Raw genomic sequence first — 16731 nt, 5'->3', positions numbered from 1 at the left:
TGGCTGGCCCGCCTCTGAGCCCTCCGCCAGGCTGCAGCTGTCAGAGGTGGACGCTGACCACACAAGCCCTGCTCAGAGTGGGGACGGGCAGGGTCGGGCTCGGAGCTGCACCTGGCGTGAAGCAGGGCTTGTGTCTGGCGGGGCTGGAGCTAAGGGGGTACTCACTGAGCGGGGGTGGGAGGGCGGGGGCCGGTTCAGAACCTCAAACTTCTCAACTAAAGCAGAAGTAAAACATGTATTTTCAGTCATCCCTGCTATGAGGGAACTTCCTGTGACCTGGAACAGGACACTCTGGAGAAAGGGCAACCCAGTGTGATCCAGGAGGATGCTCCACCTGGGCCCAGGGCTCAGCCTGGACCCCCTTCCAGAGTCCCTGACACATGCCGTGCAGGAGTGCAGAGGCTACGTGGGCTGGGGCAGGTGGGGTCAGAGAACAGCTCCGAGACCTGGGCAGAAGCTGCCCGCATGGCTGGCTGGGGCCTCCACATTCCCAGCGGGTCCAGCCTGGAGCTTTGGTGCCTCAGCCCCCTAGCCTGGAGGGAGGCCTCATTCTTTTTTTTTTTTTTTTTTAAATTTAATAGTTTATTTTTAATTAGTGAGTCAACGTGAGGGTACAGTTACAGATTTATACATTTTTGTGCTCATGTTTCTCCCTTACGAAGTTTGATAACCCATCCCTTCACCAGTGCCCATTCTCCACCACCAGTAAACCCAACATCCCTCCCCCCGCTCCCCAGTCCTGTCTCCCCCCACCCCACACTGCCACTATGGCAGGGTATTCCCTTTTGTTCTCTCTTTCTGATTAGGTGTTGTGGTTTGCAATAAAGGTGTTGAGTGGCCATTGTGTTCAGTCTCTAGTCTATATTGGGCCCGCATCATCTTTCCCCCACATGACCTCCAATCACATTTTACTTGGTGTTCCCTTCTCTGAGTTGCCCAGAATGAGAGACCAGTCTCCAAGCCATGGAGACAACCTCCTGGTACTTATTTCTACTAATCTTGGGGGTTAGTCTTATAGTCTATTATTCTATATTCCACAGATGAGTGCAATCTTCCTATGTCTGTCTCTCTCTTTCTGACTCATTTCACTTAGCATAATACTTTCCATGCTGATCCACTTATATGCAAACGTCATGACCTCATTTTTTCTAACAGCTGCATAGTATTCCGTTGTATAGATGTACCAGAGTTTCTTCAACCAGTCATCTGTTCTAGGGCACTCGGGTTTTTTCCAGATTCTGGCTATTGTAAACAGTGCTGCGATGAACATATAAGTGCAGATGTCATTTCGACTATACTTTTTGGCTTTTCTGGGATATATTCCCAGCAGTGGTATTGCTGGGTCAAATGGGAGCTCAACCTCTAGTTTTTTGAGAATCGTCCATATTGTTTTCCAGAAGGGCTGAACTAGCTGACATTCCCACCAGCAGTGTAGAAGGGGGAGGCCTCATTCTGGCGCACAGCGGGGGCCCCTGAACAGGAGCTGCTGCCCTGTAGGCGTCCATGTCCACAGCGAGCCCATGGCCCCCGCCATTACGCCTCACCTGCCATGAACTCCAGCACGAGCCCATGCCAGGGCCCTCCTGCAAGCAGAGCTGGGCCAGAGGACTGGGCCGGCAGCTCGGGGCAGGGCTATGTGCCCCTCTGTCTGTTACTAGCTGCTTTCCCCTTGTTCGCGGAAGGGAAAAACATAGAAAGAGAAATTACGAGATTGCTGACTTCAAAGGTTTCCTCATGGAAAATGCCTGTAATTTTATTTTCTCTATTTTTTGAAGCACTTTCTCTCAAAAGCTCTTGATTGTAAATTATATGGTGTGGTAGAGCACAAATGGGAAACAGGACTGTGGCGGGAGAAGCCAGATCTCAGCAAGTGTGTTATTTCTAAACCTAATGGGGGGCGGGGAGGGGGGGAGAGACTGAGACAGCCCCAAATGATCCGATCAATGACATTTAATTATAACGTAGTTCTCCAGCCTCCAGAAGATGCGCCGCTCCAGGGAACGGGCTGTGGCAGGTGGCGAGGGGAACGTGGGAGCAGTGCTCAGCCACCATCTCTCTGGAAGTTAGTAGGACACTGACTTTCCACAGCAACGTTCGACGGGGACAGAAACTGGCGCCTTCCGACAAAAGATATTAAGGGACTGAAGTACAGCGGGGCAGGCACTTGCTTTGCACATGGCCGACCAGGTCCCCCGAGCCTGCCAGGAGTGATCCCAGGAAGCTCTGAACACTGCTGGGTGTGGCCTCCCAAACAAACCACACAATTATTAAGGACATGAGATGATGTCAAGGCTCCCTTCCCTTTCGATTATGAGCGAAAATGAGCCTGAGAAACCACTGTGGTCCTCACATCAGCAGAACTTATCTGCTGGTAGAAATCTGTATTTTTCACATTGATCGCTCCTGAATCTGCATTTCCTGTTTCCCTCTGAAAGGGCTATTCAGGTTGTCAAACAGGTGCCCAGGGTCAGGGGTAGGGGTGCACACTCCTCTGGAGTGGACACAAGCCCACATGCCTGTCCCGGGCGGAGCAGCAGGGACACAGCCCCAGGTCGGCTGAGCACCTCCTGAAGTGCACCCTGTGTCCAGCGCTGGCAGTAATGGCTGCACAGGGTCGAAGCTGGGGGAGAGGAGAGGAGGGGAGGGAGTGACTCCACCCCTGCTTTCTCCTGGCTGAGGAGGGCAGTAGGCCCAGGGTGGGGGCACCTGATGTCTCCCCCAGAGGGCAGTGCACATCTCTCCGGGGCCGCCAGATTATGCAGCCTGACCCTCCCAACCTAGCGCACTCTCGGGTGGGCCCAGAGAAGACGGGCTCAGCTTCTCTGCCTCAAAATGCACATCCCGAGACCCCGCTCCAGACGGCTGGCTAGGTAGTGACGAGGCAGAAGAGAAGAGGCGGACTCAGACCTGCTGTCCACAGAACGGCCACCTGCTCCAGGCCTGTGTCTGCAGACTGCCCGCTGACCTACGCCACAGGGCACAGGGCACTCCCTGACTGTGCGGCCTCTCCTGGCTCTACAGACCCACACAGCTGCGCACCCCACCTGGAGGGTTGCAGCAGGGGCCCTGCCACAGACAGGCTCTTCCTCTTCAGGTCGCCTCCTCCAAGCCTCCCTTTCTACTTCCTACTGCTGTGTGGACACACCAGTGACGCTGGACTACCCAGTACCCAGATGGTAAAGCTACACGCCCAGTGGACCAAGTTTGGTTAGGCGGGACTGAAAAAGAACAAGCCATCACCTAACCAATGGACTGACATCAAACGCTGTTTCTGGACAAAGATCAAAATTCAAGAAAAATGTAAGTACGGACCAGTAAAATGAGATCTGAGGCAGAACCCCTCAGCCGGAGAGACAGCACAGGGAAGGCCCTGCCGTGCATGTGGCCTGAGCCCAAGTTCTGCCAGGTGTGGCCCCAGCACCTGCCCCCCAGACTCAGCAGGGCTGTGTGCCACCATGTTTGTGTCTGTTCAGACGACAGGTGCTGACCCCTAGACTCACTCTGGCTGGAGTCGACAGCCCTCAAGAGCTGCTCAAATGTGAAGTTCCTCCCAGTCATCCTTGTTCCCCATTAAGTTCTCAATGTACATCATCCATCAAAAGTATCCTAGGAGGGAACTACCTCACCCACGAGTGGGAAGCAAGGACTTGGCCTGACAGAAAACAGTCTGCAGATGCTCTTGCAAACCTGAATGAAGTCACATGGCCTCAGATAGTGCCTGCAAGGCCGAGGGCAGGGCCATGGGCAGCTCAGTATCAGACACGCGCCATCGTGCCAGCACCGCAGCAGTATCTGACCCCACCAAAGGCCATGTGCCATCTACCAATGCTGTCCTCCTGGTCTGGGAGACAGGAAGTCACTCAGAACCACTGTCCAGTGACTGGAGCCACCTCTGAAGACAAAACTCCAGTCACACCCTGGGTGAGGCAGAGGGACATGTCACGGGGAGTGCCTGCAGGTTGGGGCCCGGCAGTGGCATCTGCTCAGGGACATCGCTCTGCCCTTCCTGGCCCTCTGCTGGACCCCCAAGCCCTCTGATCTGGAACACATGTCCTCCATCTGTCCTCCCCTTCCCAGACCTCGCTCCAGCTGTTTGTGTGTGTGCGGCGGCCTTTCCCTCTATTCCCAAGGCCCGCCTGAGCACCTCCATGTCTGCCAGGCCTAAGGACGGGCCCCACACGATGAGCTGACGCACGAGTGACCCTCGGCAGGCCGGAGCACTCTGACCTGAAGGAAAGGTGCAGCAAGTCCTACTTCCAAATGTCTGATCCTTTCTTTGAAAACACCAACTGTGCCCTTCGAGGGGAAAAAAGGGAAAAGTTCCAGGTCTTCAAGAAAGAAAGGAATGGGCATGTGTGTTGCTGAGGGTCACTCTGGTTTCTGCTGTCCACGGGTAGCAGAGGGGCAGGGAGCAGTGGGCACTGGATCCTGGCTTACCTCCCAATGGCTGAACACCAGCTGTGGGCTCGCCAGCCCGCTGGTCCTCTTGCGGATCTCGTCTGCGAAGCCAAAGCTCTCAGCGACGGGCAGCACGGCCTTGATGATGAACATGTCTGTGCCCTCCTTCATCTCCTCCTGCAGCACGCGCCCCTCTCTCTTGGACAGGACAGCATAGACCCGGCCTGCAAGCACAACTTGGTCACGGCACCGACCAGTCACACCAAGTCGCACACCCCAAGGGAGGTGTGAGCAAGAGAAAGGAGGACAATTGGACCAAAACTAGAACTTGGAAGCCACGGCTCAGAGGCCTGGGGTGCACCGCTGTGGGGGGACCCTGCCAGCCAGTCTGAGTAAGGCCAGACTGTGTTCCCCAGTGAACACAGCATAAGTAGCAAGTGTTTTAAAGGATCTGCTCCCGCAGTGCCACTCTAGGTGGCCTCCAGTGAGAGGCCAAAGCTGAGGGAGACTGGGCAGGGCAAACATTCCCTCCTTTCAGCCCGAGGAGCCAGAGCTGACATGGGGCAGTCATGACAGCGACTTAAGCAGCCAAATGGAAGCTTCTATATAAAAGTGAAAGGAGAGCGTTAGACCCCCTAGATCTGCAGGGATATAAATTGCGTCACTAAGGAGGGATTGTAAAGGCAAATAGATACAGCGGATTCCCATGAATGGAGGGTTTTCTTTGGCACCTGTTCTTGTTGGTAAAGCTTGTGGTGCCATCTCAATTAAACACAAATACGTCCAAGAATCAGGGTGTCACCAGCATTCCAGAGAGCAGCCCCCGGCACACACTTTGTTTCATGGAAACTCACCACTAGGCAAACCTAAATTTCTTCTGGTGAAAAATTGCTGCATTTTGGCACTTAGGCGTTACTGACTGTTGGGATAACATTGGTTTGTCCTTGCTCCTCCTGCAGGGAGCTTAGGTTTATCGAGTTATTCCCACCACAGTGCTGCCAAGGCACATCCAATTCCATCAGGCACTAATAATCCTATATTGCTTTTATCTTTATGTCCTTTGCATGGTTTAGCAATGTCCTTTTTGCATAGACACAGGAAGATAGTTGATGCTATGCTTTTGTAACATGGGAGTTAATTGACTCCAAATAATATTTACTCATGGACATCCATCATTTTACCTGATTTAAGCCTCAGTTGCCTTTACTTCCCAACACTCCCAAAAGGAGGGTCCTGGCAAGGGACTTGGATGGACCCAGGGCAAGCTGTAAGCTACACAGGCATCGAAAAGGGACAAGCTACGTGCCATAAGAAATATAATGGGGGGGGGGGGGCTGGACTGATAGCACAGCGGGTAGGGCATTTGCCTTGCAAACGGCTGACCCGGGTTCGAATCCCAGCATCACATATGGTCCCCCGAGCACCGCCAGGAGTAATTCCTGAGTGCATGAGCCAGGAGTGACCCCTGTGCATTGCCGGGTGTGACCCAAAAAGCAAAAAAAAAAAAAAATATAATGGGTTACAAGCATAGTCATGGAACAAACTCTGTCATGATCCAAAAAGAGGTAACTGATGGACCCTGCTGGGGTTAGCAAAGACTAACCTGGCATGAGGATTGTAGTCTGGGATATAAGAGCAACCTTTAAGCTTAATATATCTCAGTGTGTTCATACAAAATGACTAGAAATATTAGAAGGAAATTTAATATTATGGATTACTAGCGAAGGAAAGGAGAAAGCAATATGCCCTTTGATGGGATCCCACCCTTGAGTGGACCTCCTAGTATTCTAGAGTGCTGAACCCCCAGATGAGATTTTGTCCTTGAGTTAGTCTCCCAGAAGAACTTCCCCTAAAGGAGTGGCTTTACATCTGTTTATGGTCTGATAATGTTCAACTCCACCTATGTGTACGTCCACCCTTCACGGTGTCCTATAGGACTATGCTGAGGGAGGAAATAAAGGGCCACTCATTACCAACCAGCCGGTGGCCCCATTCCTTCCTTCCAGTTCCATCCTCCACCATCACTGGCCAGCCAGCAGAACAGTTCTCGACTGCCAAATGCATGTGCCATGTGCCCACATTTTGAACTCACAACTGACCAAAGAACCTTCCAAGAAAGAAGGCACACAAGAACACACGTCTGGAGGGCCTGGGAGGCCCAGCCCTGTCTAGTGGGCTCCTCTCTCCCACCCCAGGGGGCCCCCACCATGCAGGCCCTGTACCTTGGTTCCTAAACCTTCAAGGCACCCATGGAAATCATCCCGAGCCCAAGTCACAAGTAACAAGAGTAACTAAAGGCTGGGGACCCCCCCACCCCCAACTCCAAAATTCCCTAGAGGCAAGCTAGGGGGAAGCTTTGCTACAAGGTTAGCAGAGGATCAAGCCAGAAGCTTCCTCCTCAGAAGGAACTTAGAATCCACAGAAACCCTTTGTCTTAGAGCACAAGAATTCTACTCTTTGGTCATTTCCAGAACAACTTTGGTTACTGAGGCTGATACAGAAATTCATGAAAAACTGTTGCAGAGGGTCGCAGGTAACTGACGCAGCAGTTTTCATTTCAAAAGGAGAAATGTCTATTTGGTGCCAAAGAAAAGAACCGAGATCAGCGAGTGGTATTCTCCGCCCACTCCAGGCCGCTGGCCTTCAAAGGCTCAGCTCTGTGGTAAATGACACGAAGGTGGAGAGCTGAGACAGCTCGGCAGTCGGGGGGCATGCCTAGTATGCAGAGACCTGAGTTGGATCCCAGTACCACAAGTACCCCTCACCCAGGCACTGCCAGGCCTCCAGGCACTGCAGGGGGTGGCCTTGGTGGACCTCAAAGCACCATAAGAGGAAGAGGAGGAGGAAGAGGAAGCAAGTACAGCCAGCAGGAGTCTCAGCCTTCACACTCCATCCCCCTTACCCAGCACGTCGCCTGTGGCCATGATGTCACAAGTGTACATGGCTGCCATCAGCCGCTGCGGCTTGGCCTGCAGGGCATGGCGACAGGCCTCCTTCATGGTGGCGATGAGCTGCCCCGAGAAGGGCCCGTAGCAGTCTGGGAGCGGGGGGTCTCCTCTTGGGGCCGGCCTCCTCTCTCTGGGTCCCTCTCCCCCAGGATGGTCTTCTGGGTTCTGCGCCTCCCTGGCTGCTTGTTCCTTGAACTGGCTGAGATCCCACTTTTCCAGAACAAAGCAGACCCCCATGAGCGGCTCCTCGCACATGGGGCCGGCAAGGGTGGCCAGCTGGAAGCCGCTCACGATGCTGTTGCCCAGGTCTCGGTACTGCCGGGCTTCTCGGGGACAGGCGCCCGCCAGGCCGGCCCACACCGAGCCCTCGAAGTCCTCGCTCCTGTTCACCAGCATGTTGGGTCCACATTTTCTTGGGCCAAACGACCAGATTTGGTCAACAGTGTTCCTCCACTTTCTCCCCGTGAGATGCTGCTCTAGTTTTCCTTTGAATTCCTGAATTTTCTCCTGGGTCTTCTGGTCAATCTGCTGGGAGTTTTTGCCCTCATTCAAAGAGGATGTCCACTGCTCCATAGAACGAATCAAGTCACTATTTTCTTCAAGAAGCTGGGTGACTTCTTCTGGAAGGGGCATGGCTCGAACACTGAGCTCAGCAAGCTTGTTGGGGGTCGTGATGGTGATGAGTCCATCGGCATCAACGTGGACCCCGTCGGGGACTTTGCTCTGGTCTTCTTTCGCTTGGTGAATGACGGCGATCTTCTGCTGTCTGCCTATTTCTTCATTGACCATGTCGACTTTAGGAGGTTTTGTGACTGTTTCTCTGAATGGAATAATGGGTTCAGATACACTGATTTCAATCTTTGCAAACCTACAAATTGCAGAAAAATATAAAAGGTTATGATCAAAATGTCATCAAAACTCCCATATAAATATAAAATACAACAGAGCTTCTGCGAAAACAAAGAAACACATTTAATTATGCAAGACAGGTGATTCTAAATGATCAGAATTCAGAGACCACCTTTATTTCAAGTCTGGAGAGATAATCTCTACTAGGAATTCTCGGCAGCCAGTCGTAGCTTGTTCACTACGATTATTCTACAGAATTTCATAGGAATAGAGCAGGATTCATTGATTTATCCATCAACTGAGTTGTGTCTAGTTTGTGGTTATTAAAATTGCTGTTGTTAAGAATAATCTTGGTGTACATCTGAGCAGCTTTGTGATAAGTGCACAGAGATGACGCAGGGGTGCCAAAAGCACCCCGAGCGGGAGGGAGCTTTCTCTGCGGTTACAGAATGACTCTCAGTATGTATTCTCCTAACTGCTGCAATAAGCATGCCATATATACCTTTAGAAAAAAGAAGAAAGATGTCATTTATAAGTGGTGACTTAAAATGCCTATTTTATACCTACCATCTTCACACAGAACTAAGAAGTTTTCCTAAATTCACAATAAGATTTTGTAGCCAGTTTTGTGTTAAAATAAAATATACATGTACGAAAATATTTTATGACTCAAGTTCAAAACTGCAAAACTATTCAAGTGTAGGAAGCAGATGTTATTTGCCTTTTATTCATGAATAAATGAAATCGATGGCTCAGTAACAATAGCAACTCCTATCTGGGTTAAGGGCATTTCCTTTTTCTCTCTCAGGTCAGCCAGCCTAGCGCTCACTCAGATACCGTACTTGGCCGGCCTGCCTGCCCCAATTATCGAGCTCACCGTTCTTTCAAGTCATCCAGGCATCGCTGGAGGTGCACCTCCCCGGCTGTGACCAGGACGTGCTCACCCGTCTCCTGAATGAGAATCTGGACGCAGGGGTCAGCTTGGTTCAGCAACTTCATTCCTTTGACAAGCTGAGGCATGTCACCTAGGTCAGACAGAAACAGGCAACCCTACTGAATACAGAAGGCCCATCCAGCCTGAAGACGATGTCCATGACAGTGGAGACCCTCCAAGCACGTTGGGGTGCAGGCCTGGAGGCCCTCAAACACTGCCACGTGTGGCATGGGCAGCACAGAATCGCTGGCCTGAGCCCTGAACAGGCCTGTTGACCAAGTGTCATCAGAATGGCGCCTCACGCACCAAGCACTGCTTGGGGACTGCCTGCACCCCACCAAAATAAGGAAAAAAAACATTCACACACATATGGAAGCTGATTTTCCCAACCTGGGTGGGTAAAAAGGTCCATCTTTGCACAGAGAATGCCGGCAGAATGGGAGACTGGGCGACTGTCAAGCGCCCTGCTGCTGGGTAGCTGGCCCTGCGTGAAGGTCACCGCAGGGCTTAGTGATTGAGGCCAGGCTGCAGTTCCTGTTAGATGCCATCGAGACCCTGGGTGACAGAGCTCTGAGTGGCTTTTCCTCTGAGTAGACTTGCCGCAGGGGTGCAGCCCCTCCTTGCCCCTGACACTGTCCCCTGTGGCCGGGGAAGCACAGGACGTCCAGGACGAGGTGACAAGGCACCCGCCCTGAGCCTGGGCAGTGTGGCTGCTGCCTCATGAGTGGCCTCCGCATGTGACCATGATGAGTCTCAAGCAAAGAATCTTGAGAGAAGAATCTCTGAGCGCTGCTGGGGTAAGGCAGCACTCCGCAGCCCAAAAGGAATATTAGCATTCAGGAGTCCAGCCACCCTGGGCAGCCAAGGATACTGAAGCCTTCACGGACCCAGGCCCGGGCTTCTTACTTGGGTGCTTGGGCTCGACGGCGACCCTGACGATGGGGGTGGCCTCAAAGCTGAGTGGGATGAATGGAGGGCAGCAGGGTGAACTACAGAGGGTCGCTGATTTCAGCACGAAGTCCTGAAGGCCTCCTATCCCTGCAAGGAAAAGAGACAAGGGGTCAATCATGGACTGTGAATAATCCTCAATGCCACAAAGAACAAGGCATCCTGCATGGGGGTTGGCAAGCAACACCTCCCACCCAAAAATATACACCACCACCACCACCACCACCACCACCACACATTGAATCACATTACAAATATGAGATTAGTTTTGGTGTTCCATGTTATTATAGTGAGGGACTGGAGAGGGGACAGTGCCTTGCTGGGGGAGGCCAGCTGGTGCTTCCACATTAGGCTTCCCTCCAGCGCCCCCTCCCTCCCCACTTCTCACTGGCTCTTCTTTCCACTGCCAGGACCATGCAGACCCTCACAAGATACCTGTCGAATGAATGAACTTTGTGTTTAATGATGACTGAAAGCAAGCCAGGACTGATCAAACTGGCGAGGGGACCAGAGGGGCTGCTGACAAGCCAGTAAACACACACAATCACAATGAGAGCCATCAGAATCTGTATGAATCAGGAAAACAAAACTGACTCTTAATTAGGGAGGGGACAGTTTTAAACACATGCATGTTCATAAAAACTATCAGGTTAAGAGAAAGATAAGAAATCTGTATGAGAGAACATCTCCTATGATAGAGTACTAATAAAACTTCCGAGATCCATCACTGCATAAAAACCGAGTTCCATAGCATCATTAACAGGTCTCCACTCTCAAGCAGCCCCATGTGGTCTATGCTGGGCCCTGGGTGGGAGGTTGGGGGTGTGGACGTCAGGCAGTCAGACTCCTGGAGTGCCTCCAGGGCACAGAGCCAGCACATAGCACACCTCCAGGGCCCCGTCCTCACAGGAGCCCCCCTATACTCACGGCGGGGGGGGGGGGAGCTCTCCTACAGAGGGGGCCCTCCTGCGTCACAGAGTGCCATCTCAGACATCCCTAGGACCACGTCCTGACCTGGGTCTGGAAGGAAACAATCCCCTGAGACCAACAAGGTGAGTTTATTTCTATTCCCACAGTTCACAGAGAGTCCCAGACAGCATTTTCAGGGCTTTAAAACATTGCTGAAGCCACACCTGTGACTGTTCCTCCTGGGGTGGGGGTGACTGTTCTCGAAGTCTGTATGCGAGCTGTGAGTGTTCATTCACAAGGAAAGAAAACCACCACAACTGAGCCAACGCAGAAACCTGCAGCGCCGCCCCCCCCCCCCCCCCGACTGCCCCCGCCAACCCCCGCCCCAGTGGAATGATGACTTTTCTCCTAAATAATCCCAGTCAAACTTAGTTTAGGCTTCTTTACTCCGGTCTGGAAGTACACCTCAAGGCTTTCCTATGCGAAGCATCTGTATCTGTTCATCTCGAAACACACCTCAGTGCCCCTGTTTCCATGTCAGGCGGCACCCTGATGTGGCAGCAGAGATTGGTGTGCAAGGCCCTGCAGGAAGGCCGTGCAGAGCCTGCTGGCCCAAACAAGGGCTCTGGAGCAAAGCTCGTGGCCCGCAGCTGCGTGCTCCTGTGGGCTCTCAAACTCCGAGTAGCAGGCTGGCCAGCTTCCCTGCCTTTAGCTACTGCCAGCCAGAGCACAATTTGCCTATTTGGGGATCCATTGGGGGCATTTAGTATCTTAATTTTTGAAACAATTGGCTGTTATATAATCTTTAATAAGGCTGGGCTCTGCAGCTGTTAGTGGCATCCCCGAGAACAGGGGGCTCTTCTGAGCTGGCGTGTGCCACGGGCACAGTTCTAGTCTGACCCTAGTTCTAGTCTGACCTCTCAAGTTCCAGTCCAGCTTGTGGCGGGCTACCCCTGTCCCTCCAGAAACTGCTTCCAACCTTCACCTCTGTCTTCTCTCCCAAGCCAGGCTCACTCTGCTCCACTGACGCTTAGGGATACCGTCTGACTAATTCTGCTAACTCTAGGTTTGCTTGGGTCCCTCACCGAAGCCTTGACCTAGAGAGATTTCTCTCACTTCTAGAACCTTTCCTGTTTCCTTGACCCCAAAGTGGAGGGCTGCACAGCCCTTTTGCCTTTAGACAGAGGAAGCAGCACTTGGGTGCTTCCCCCCCAAGAGGCTGCGTTCTGTCTAACAGAAGGGAACCTTTGGCTAGGAGGGCACTCAACTTTTCTGGGGGCCCACAACGGGCAGTTTTTGGAAATTACTCTTGGTTCTGGGTTTAGGGGACCCTGGATGCTGGGGATCAAACCCAGGTCAGCCACATGTGAGGTAAGTACCTTACCCCCGTACTACTTCTCTGCGCCCCCTGCAGCCCCAACCTGTCCCAAACTAGTTGTTACTGGTTTTGTCCATGTCCTATAGTCCACTTGAAGCAGTCCTGTCTGTTCTTACTGGTCCCACTGACCTTTTGAAAAAATACCATTATTTTTCTATATATCCACTGCTTCTGTGTTCATTCCAACAGAGGGTAGGGTGGTCCCATTTGCTCTAGGGGTGGCCCACAAGTTCTGCTCAGATTTTCAGTCTTCATAAGAAAAAAGACTTTAGATTAAATGTAAATTTCTTTGTCATCTTAGACTTACAATCATCTATGTGGCTTAAGGTAGGGCCAGGGAGGGGCGATAAAACGGGGCTTGCTTGGGTCTCAAATAAGATCCTTTTCATGCCTCATCTCCCATACACAATCCTACCGATTTAATGTGGATATATATGTGCACCTGGATTATCCTTAATCCTGTAACATATTTCAAAACTAGATGGATACTCTTGGTAAAATCTCAAAGTCCCCCAAATATGCAAAGCCCAGCAACTATTTAATTCTCTGAATCTCCAAAACCTCTTCCTTCTTAGTTTGTATGCCAACTGCAAGAAAGAATGAGACTTTTCTGTCATAGAATTAATTTTAAAATACCTACCACCTCAGGTATTTAAGGAAAATTGAGTTTTCTTGAGCCCACCCTCTTCCTTGGCTGCACCCACAGCTCTTCCCACACACATATTATTCACCATCCACAACTTAGTAAGACATTTGTTTTTAGAAGATAAAGGACAACAAAATAACCAAAATCTTGGAGGCTACTAATTTCTACAATTACTTTAAGCAGTAAAGTTTCCCTTTACAGAAAAAGTTTCAAGTTTCATGATTCAAACGTAGTCTATCTAAAAACACCTGGAAATGATTTCAAAGTTTTCAAAGTCACCATCCTAATAGGTATTACTTCCAACCTAACCATTACTAGCCTTTGAAATATAGAAGCTAAGAGCAGACTGGATAGATCAAATGCAATAGATAAAAGCATTTGAAAAGCATACAACGTTATAAAAACGTAAGGTAGTAGTATTAAAAATGGATTTGGACATGAAATCCCAAACTCATTCATTTCAATGACTCTTTAAAAATCTTGGAAGAAGGCAGAAAATAGGAACTTTAATCCAGATCCAGTTCTGCATTTTACTGGGATCACTTTAGGTCAGTCGACCTTAATCAAATTACACCCCATCTCTTCATAATCAGAAACCAACTGAGAGGCTTCGGTCAACACCACAGGCTTTCATGCAAAGCTGGCAGCTCACTTCCCAGGAGGACACACAGAAATTAAGCCATCAAATTAGTAAGAAACTTCGAGAGTTGTGTGTGGTCTGTCTGAAAAAGAAGAGCTCTCTATCTGTGGCTCAGTTTAAAATCTCTGGCTCTAATCAGTCAGTGATAAAATACTCGTAAGGATGAAGAACATGGACTACAGACCCGAAGAAACAGACTCTACTACAAGTTTGTTACCTGAAAGAACATTCCTAGTGGCTCTCACCACCCAGGACGATACAGCTCATTCTAAGAGGACAGCGTAGGAGACAATGCACAGGGGCCTGTTTCTATTAACATCTGCCCAGCAAAGTCTCCTCTGAAAGTAACAAACACAGTCAGTAAAACCAGATGTGGAGATGCATAATCTACTGAAATAACTGAGATATTAGCAGAGCAGCTGAACCCATTCGTGCTTTAGGAATTACAAAGCTGTGATTTATAAATAAATAACTTCATTACAAAGTGGTCATATATTACTGCTTAATGCTCAACTGAGAGCATTCCATACCTGGCAATGCTCAGAGGAGCACATGGGATGCCAGAATCGAACCTTACTTCGCTCCAGCTTCTCAAATGAGAGCTTTAATAGACAGACTTCACCTGATTTCACGACACAGGAGGGGGCAAGTCCTGGTGAACAGATAAAGACAGGAACATCAGTCAGGAACCTACAAATGTACCTGCAAGCAGACACTAATGAGAGTGGAGTAGACCCCGGTTTCCTGCAATGCTGAGTGAGGGCAGCTAGCAATAGCAGGCCAAGAATATATTCAATTTCAAAAAAATGAGGTCAAACCATGTGTGTCTGTATACCTCTGCACATAGGCACATATGCCCCTTGCTGAAAAAAAGATGAACTGTGGACAGATCCATGCTGATCTGTGGTCGGACAAGGAGCTGATACAGCCAGCATGCCTACTGGCTGCGACTCTGGCGGCCCCACGTCCACAGCCTATGACTGCTGGCCGTGAAGTTGGTCACTGCTCGCCACTCTGTGATCAACTTCACAGTGCTGATGCCCTGTAAGTGGAGGCTTCCCTATGATGTCAGACCCACTGCTGCCCGCATCACCTCAAGAGCGGAGCCCACGGACCTTTCCCCTGCCTTCCCTTTAAAGGGGGAGTCCTGAAGGGTCTGTCTCCCTGCCCCAGCCTCTGGTTCTCTTGGTCTCGAATAGGGGACTGTATTCCTCGGGGATTTGGAGAGGCTGTGGCAAATGAACACAGCACCTCTCATTCAAATAATCACGGAACACAGGAGAATTGCGACTGCTGTCTATTTGGGTTTTCCCTCCCCACTATTGTATTTTAAATTTTGGGACATACTGGTAGTGCTCAGGAGACCACACAGGGTCACGGACAGAAGCCAGGTCTCTGAGGGAATCCTCACGGCCACCTCCCCAACCCTGATGTCAGCTTCCCAAGCACTACGGGGTCTGCATCATGAGCTGCGAAACACGTAAGTCCAAACTGTCTCAGCTCAGTGTTCTCAGCTGCCAGGTGAAGACGGTGTCCCACTTATGACTGCTGTCGGTGTGCAGGGTGGAATACTGAAGGGGTGCACAAGCAGGGGCCCCATCATATTGGGGAAGTCTACTCTGATTTTCCTCCAATTCTTGACTGATCGATGTGGCCTCTGAGTCCTTCCAAAAGACACTGAAACGTGATGGAATCTACCATGGAAGCTGCTTAGAAAATGAAATTTTACAATTGTCATTTTAGAAAATTGGAGGCTTACTGCTTTGAAGAAAAATAACCATTATACAATAAATCTACTAATTGCTGCTTCTGCAGAGACCTGAGAGAATGTGCCTCACCCTGCCCTACGCCCACCCCGGGGAGAGGGGCTTTGCCTTTGATTTTTCAAAGCATATCTAATTTCTTCCAGCCATTTCAGAGACACAATGAGACAGACTTAAACCTGATAGTGAAAGCACACCAACTCTTACTGCAGCTCCTCAGTGGGGACAATAGCCCCAATCCTGGGAAATACGATCATTGAAATAGTTATGCACTGAAGTGGTGCAAATGAACCAGCAGTCATCTGGGAAACATAAAACACAGCTAGTGACAGTGTGCTTCTAATAGCACGGGAGATGGGGACATTTGTGCCATCTCACATCCTGCTGCACTGCCAATTAAACACCGTGGAGTTTAATCACTGTATCATGTCATCCTGTTGTTCATCGATTTGATTTGATCGAGCGGGCACCAGTAACATCTCCACCGTGAGACTTGTTGTTACTGTTTTTGACATACCGAATATGCCACGGGTAGCTTGCTGGACTCTCCAAGAGGAACGGAGAAAATGAACCCGGGTCAGTCACATGCAAGGCTAACGCCCTACCCGCTGTGCTATCACTCCAGCCTGTGGATTTTAATAAAGAATTTTTTTTCATATAGAAACAATCCCAGGAATCATAATTCAATGTCTAAAATGAGAAGGAACCAATGAGGAGGAAGGTATACTGAAATGATGCTTAAGTGGGCAGGAGAATGACCATCAAGCCATTCATGATGTGTCAGGATGAGCCTGCAGGCACTTAGACAAGCCCCGCTCTCCTGAGTTCTCTGTGGAGGACTCTGACACCAGCACCTATGATGATGGAGGGCTGCCTCTGAGCCGGACTCGTGGCTGGAGAGGGGCAGGCCCTGGGATTCAGCACTCAGGTCACTACCACGGGTTTCTGTGGAAAGTAATGACATCAACTGACTGTCAAATGATATGCACTGTCATCCCATTGTTCATCAATTTGCTTGAGCGGGCACCAGTAATGTCTCCATTGTGAGACTTGTTACTGTTTTTGGCACTATCGAATATGCCATGGGGAGCTTGCCAGGCTCTGCCGTGCAGGTGGCATACTCTCAGTAGCTTGCTAGGCTCTCTGAGAGGGACAGAGGAATCGAACTCGGGTCGGCCGTGTGCAAGGCAAACGCCCTACCCTCTGTGCCCCGTGTCAAAAGATATAAAGAAATAAATCCTGACTGAATCAGTAATTACAAAAGCATAAAGAATACTTCTACCCTTCCCTCTGAGAACAGGGACAAGACAAGGATGCC

General features: G+C 50.4%; 1 protein-coding gene across 1 annotated transcript in view; it reads right to left on the bottom strand.

The window, feature by feature from the left end:
- Nucleotides 1-16731, bottom strand: part of EFL1 (elongation factor like GTPase 1) — a 48386-nt gene that overhangs the window by 1043 nt on the left and 30612 nt on the right. Inside the window, exons 16-19 of the mRNA XM_004617540.2 lie at nt 10036-10167; nt 9073-9220; nt 7301-8214; nt 4438-4622 (exon numbers count right to left, since the gene is read on the bottom strand). Of these exons, the coding sequence (XP_004617597.1) occupies nt 4438-4622; nt 7301-8214; nt 9073-9220; nt 10036-10167 (1379 nt within the window). The remainder of the gene's footprint in view (nt 1-4437; nt 4623-7300; nt 8215-9072; nt 9221-10035; nt 10168-16731) is intronic.

Source organism: Sorex araneus, chromosome 6 (genome assembly GCF_027595985.1).
Source record: "Sorex araneus isolate mSorAra2 chromosome 6, mSorAra2.pri, whole genome shotgun sequence".
Taxonomy (NCBI): domain Eukaryota; kingdom Metazoa; phylum Chordata; class Mammalia; order Eulipotyphla; family Soricidae; genus Sorex; species Sorex araneus.
The sequence above is the reverse complement of the archived record's forward strand: the minus strand, read 5'-3'. Positions and strand labels throughout refer to the sequence as shown.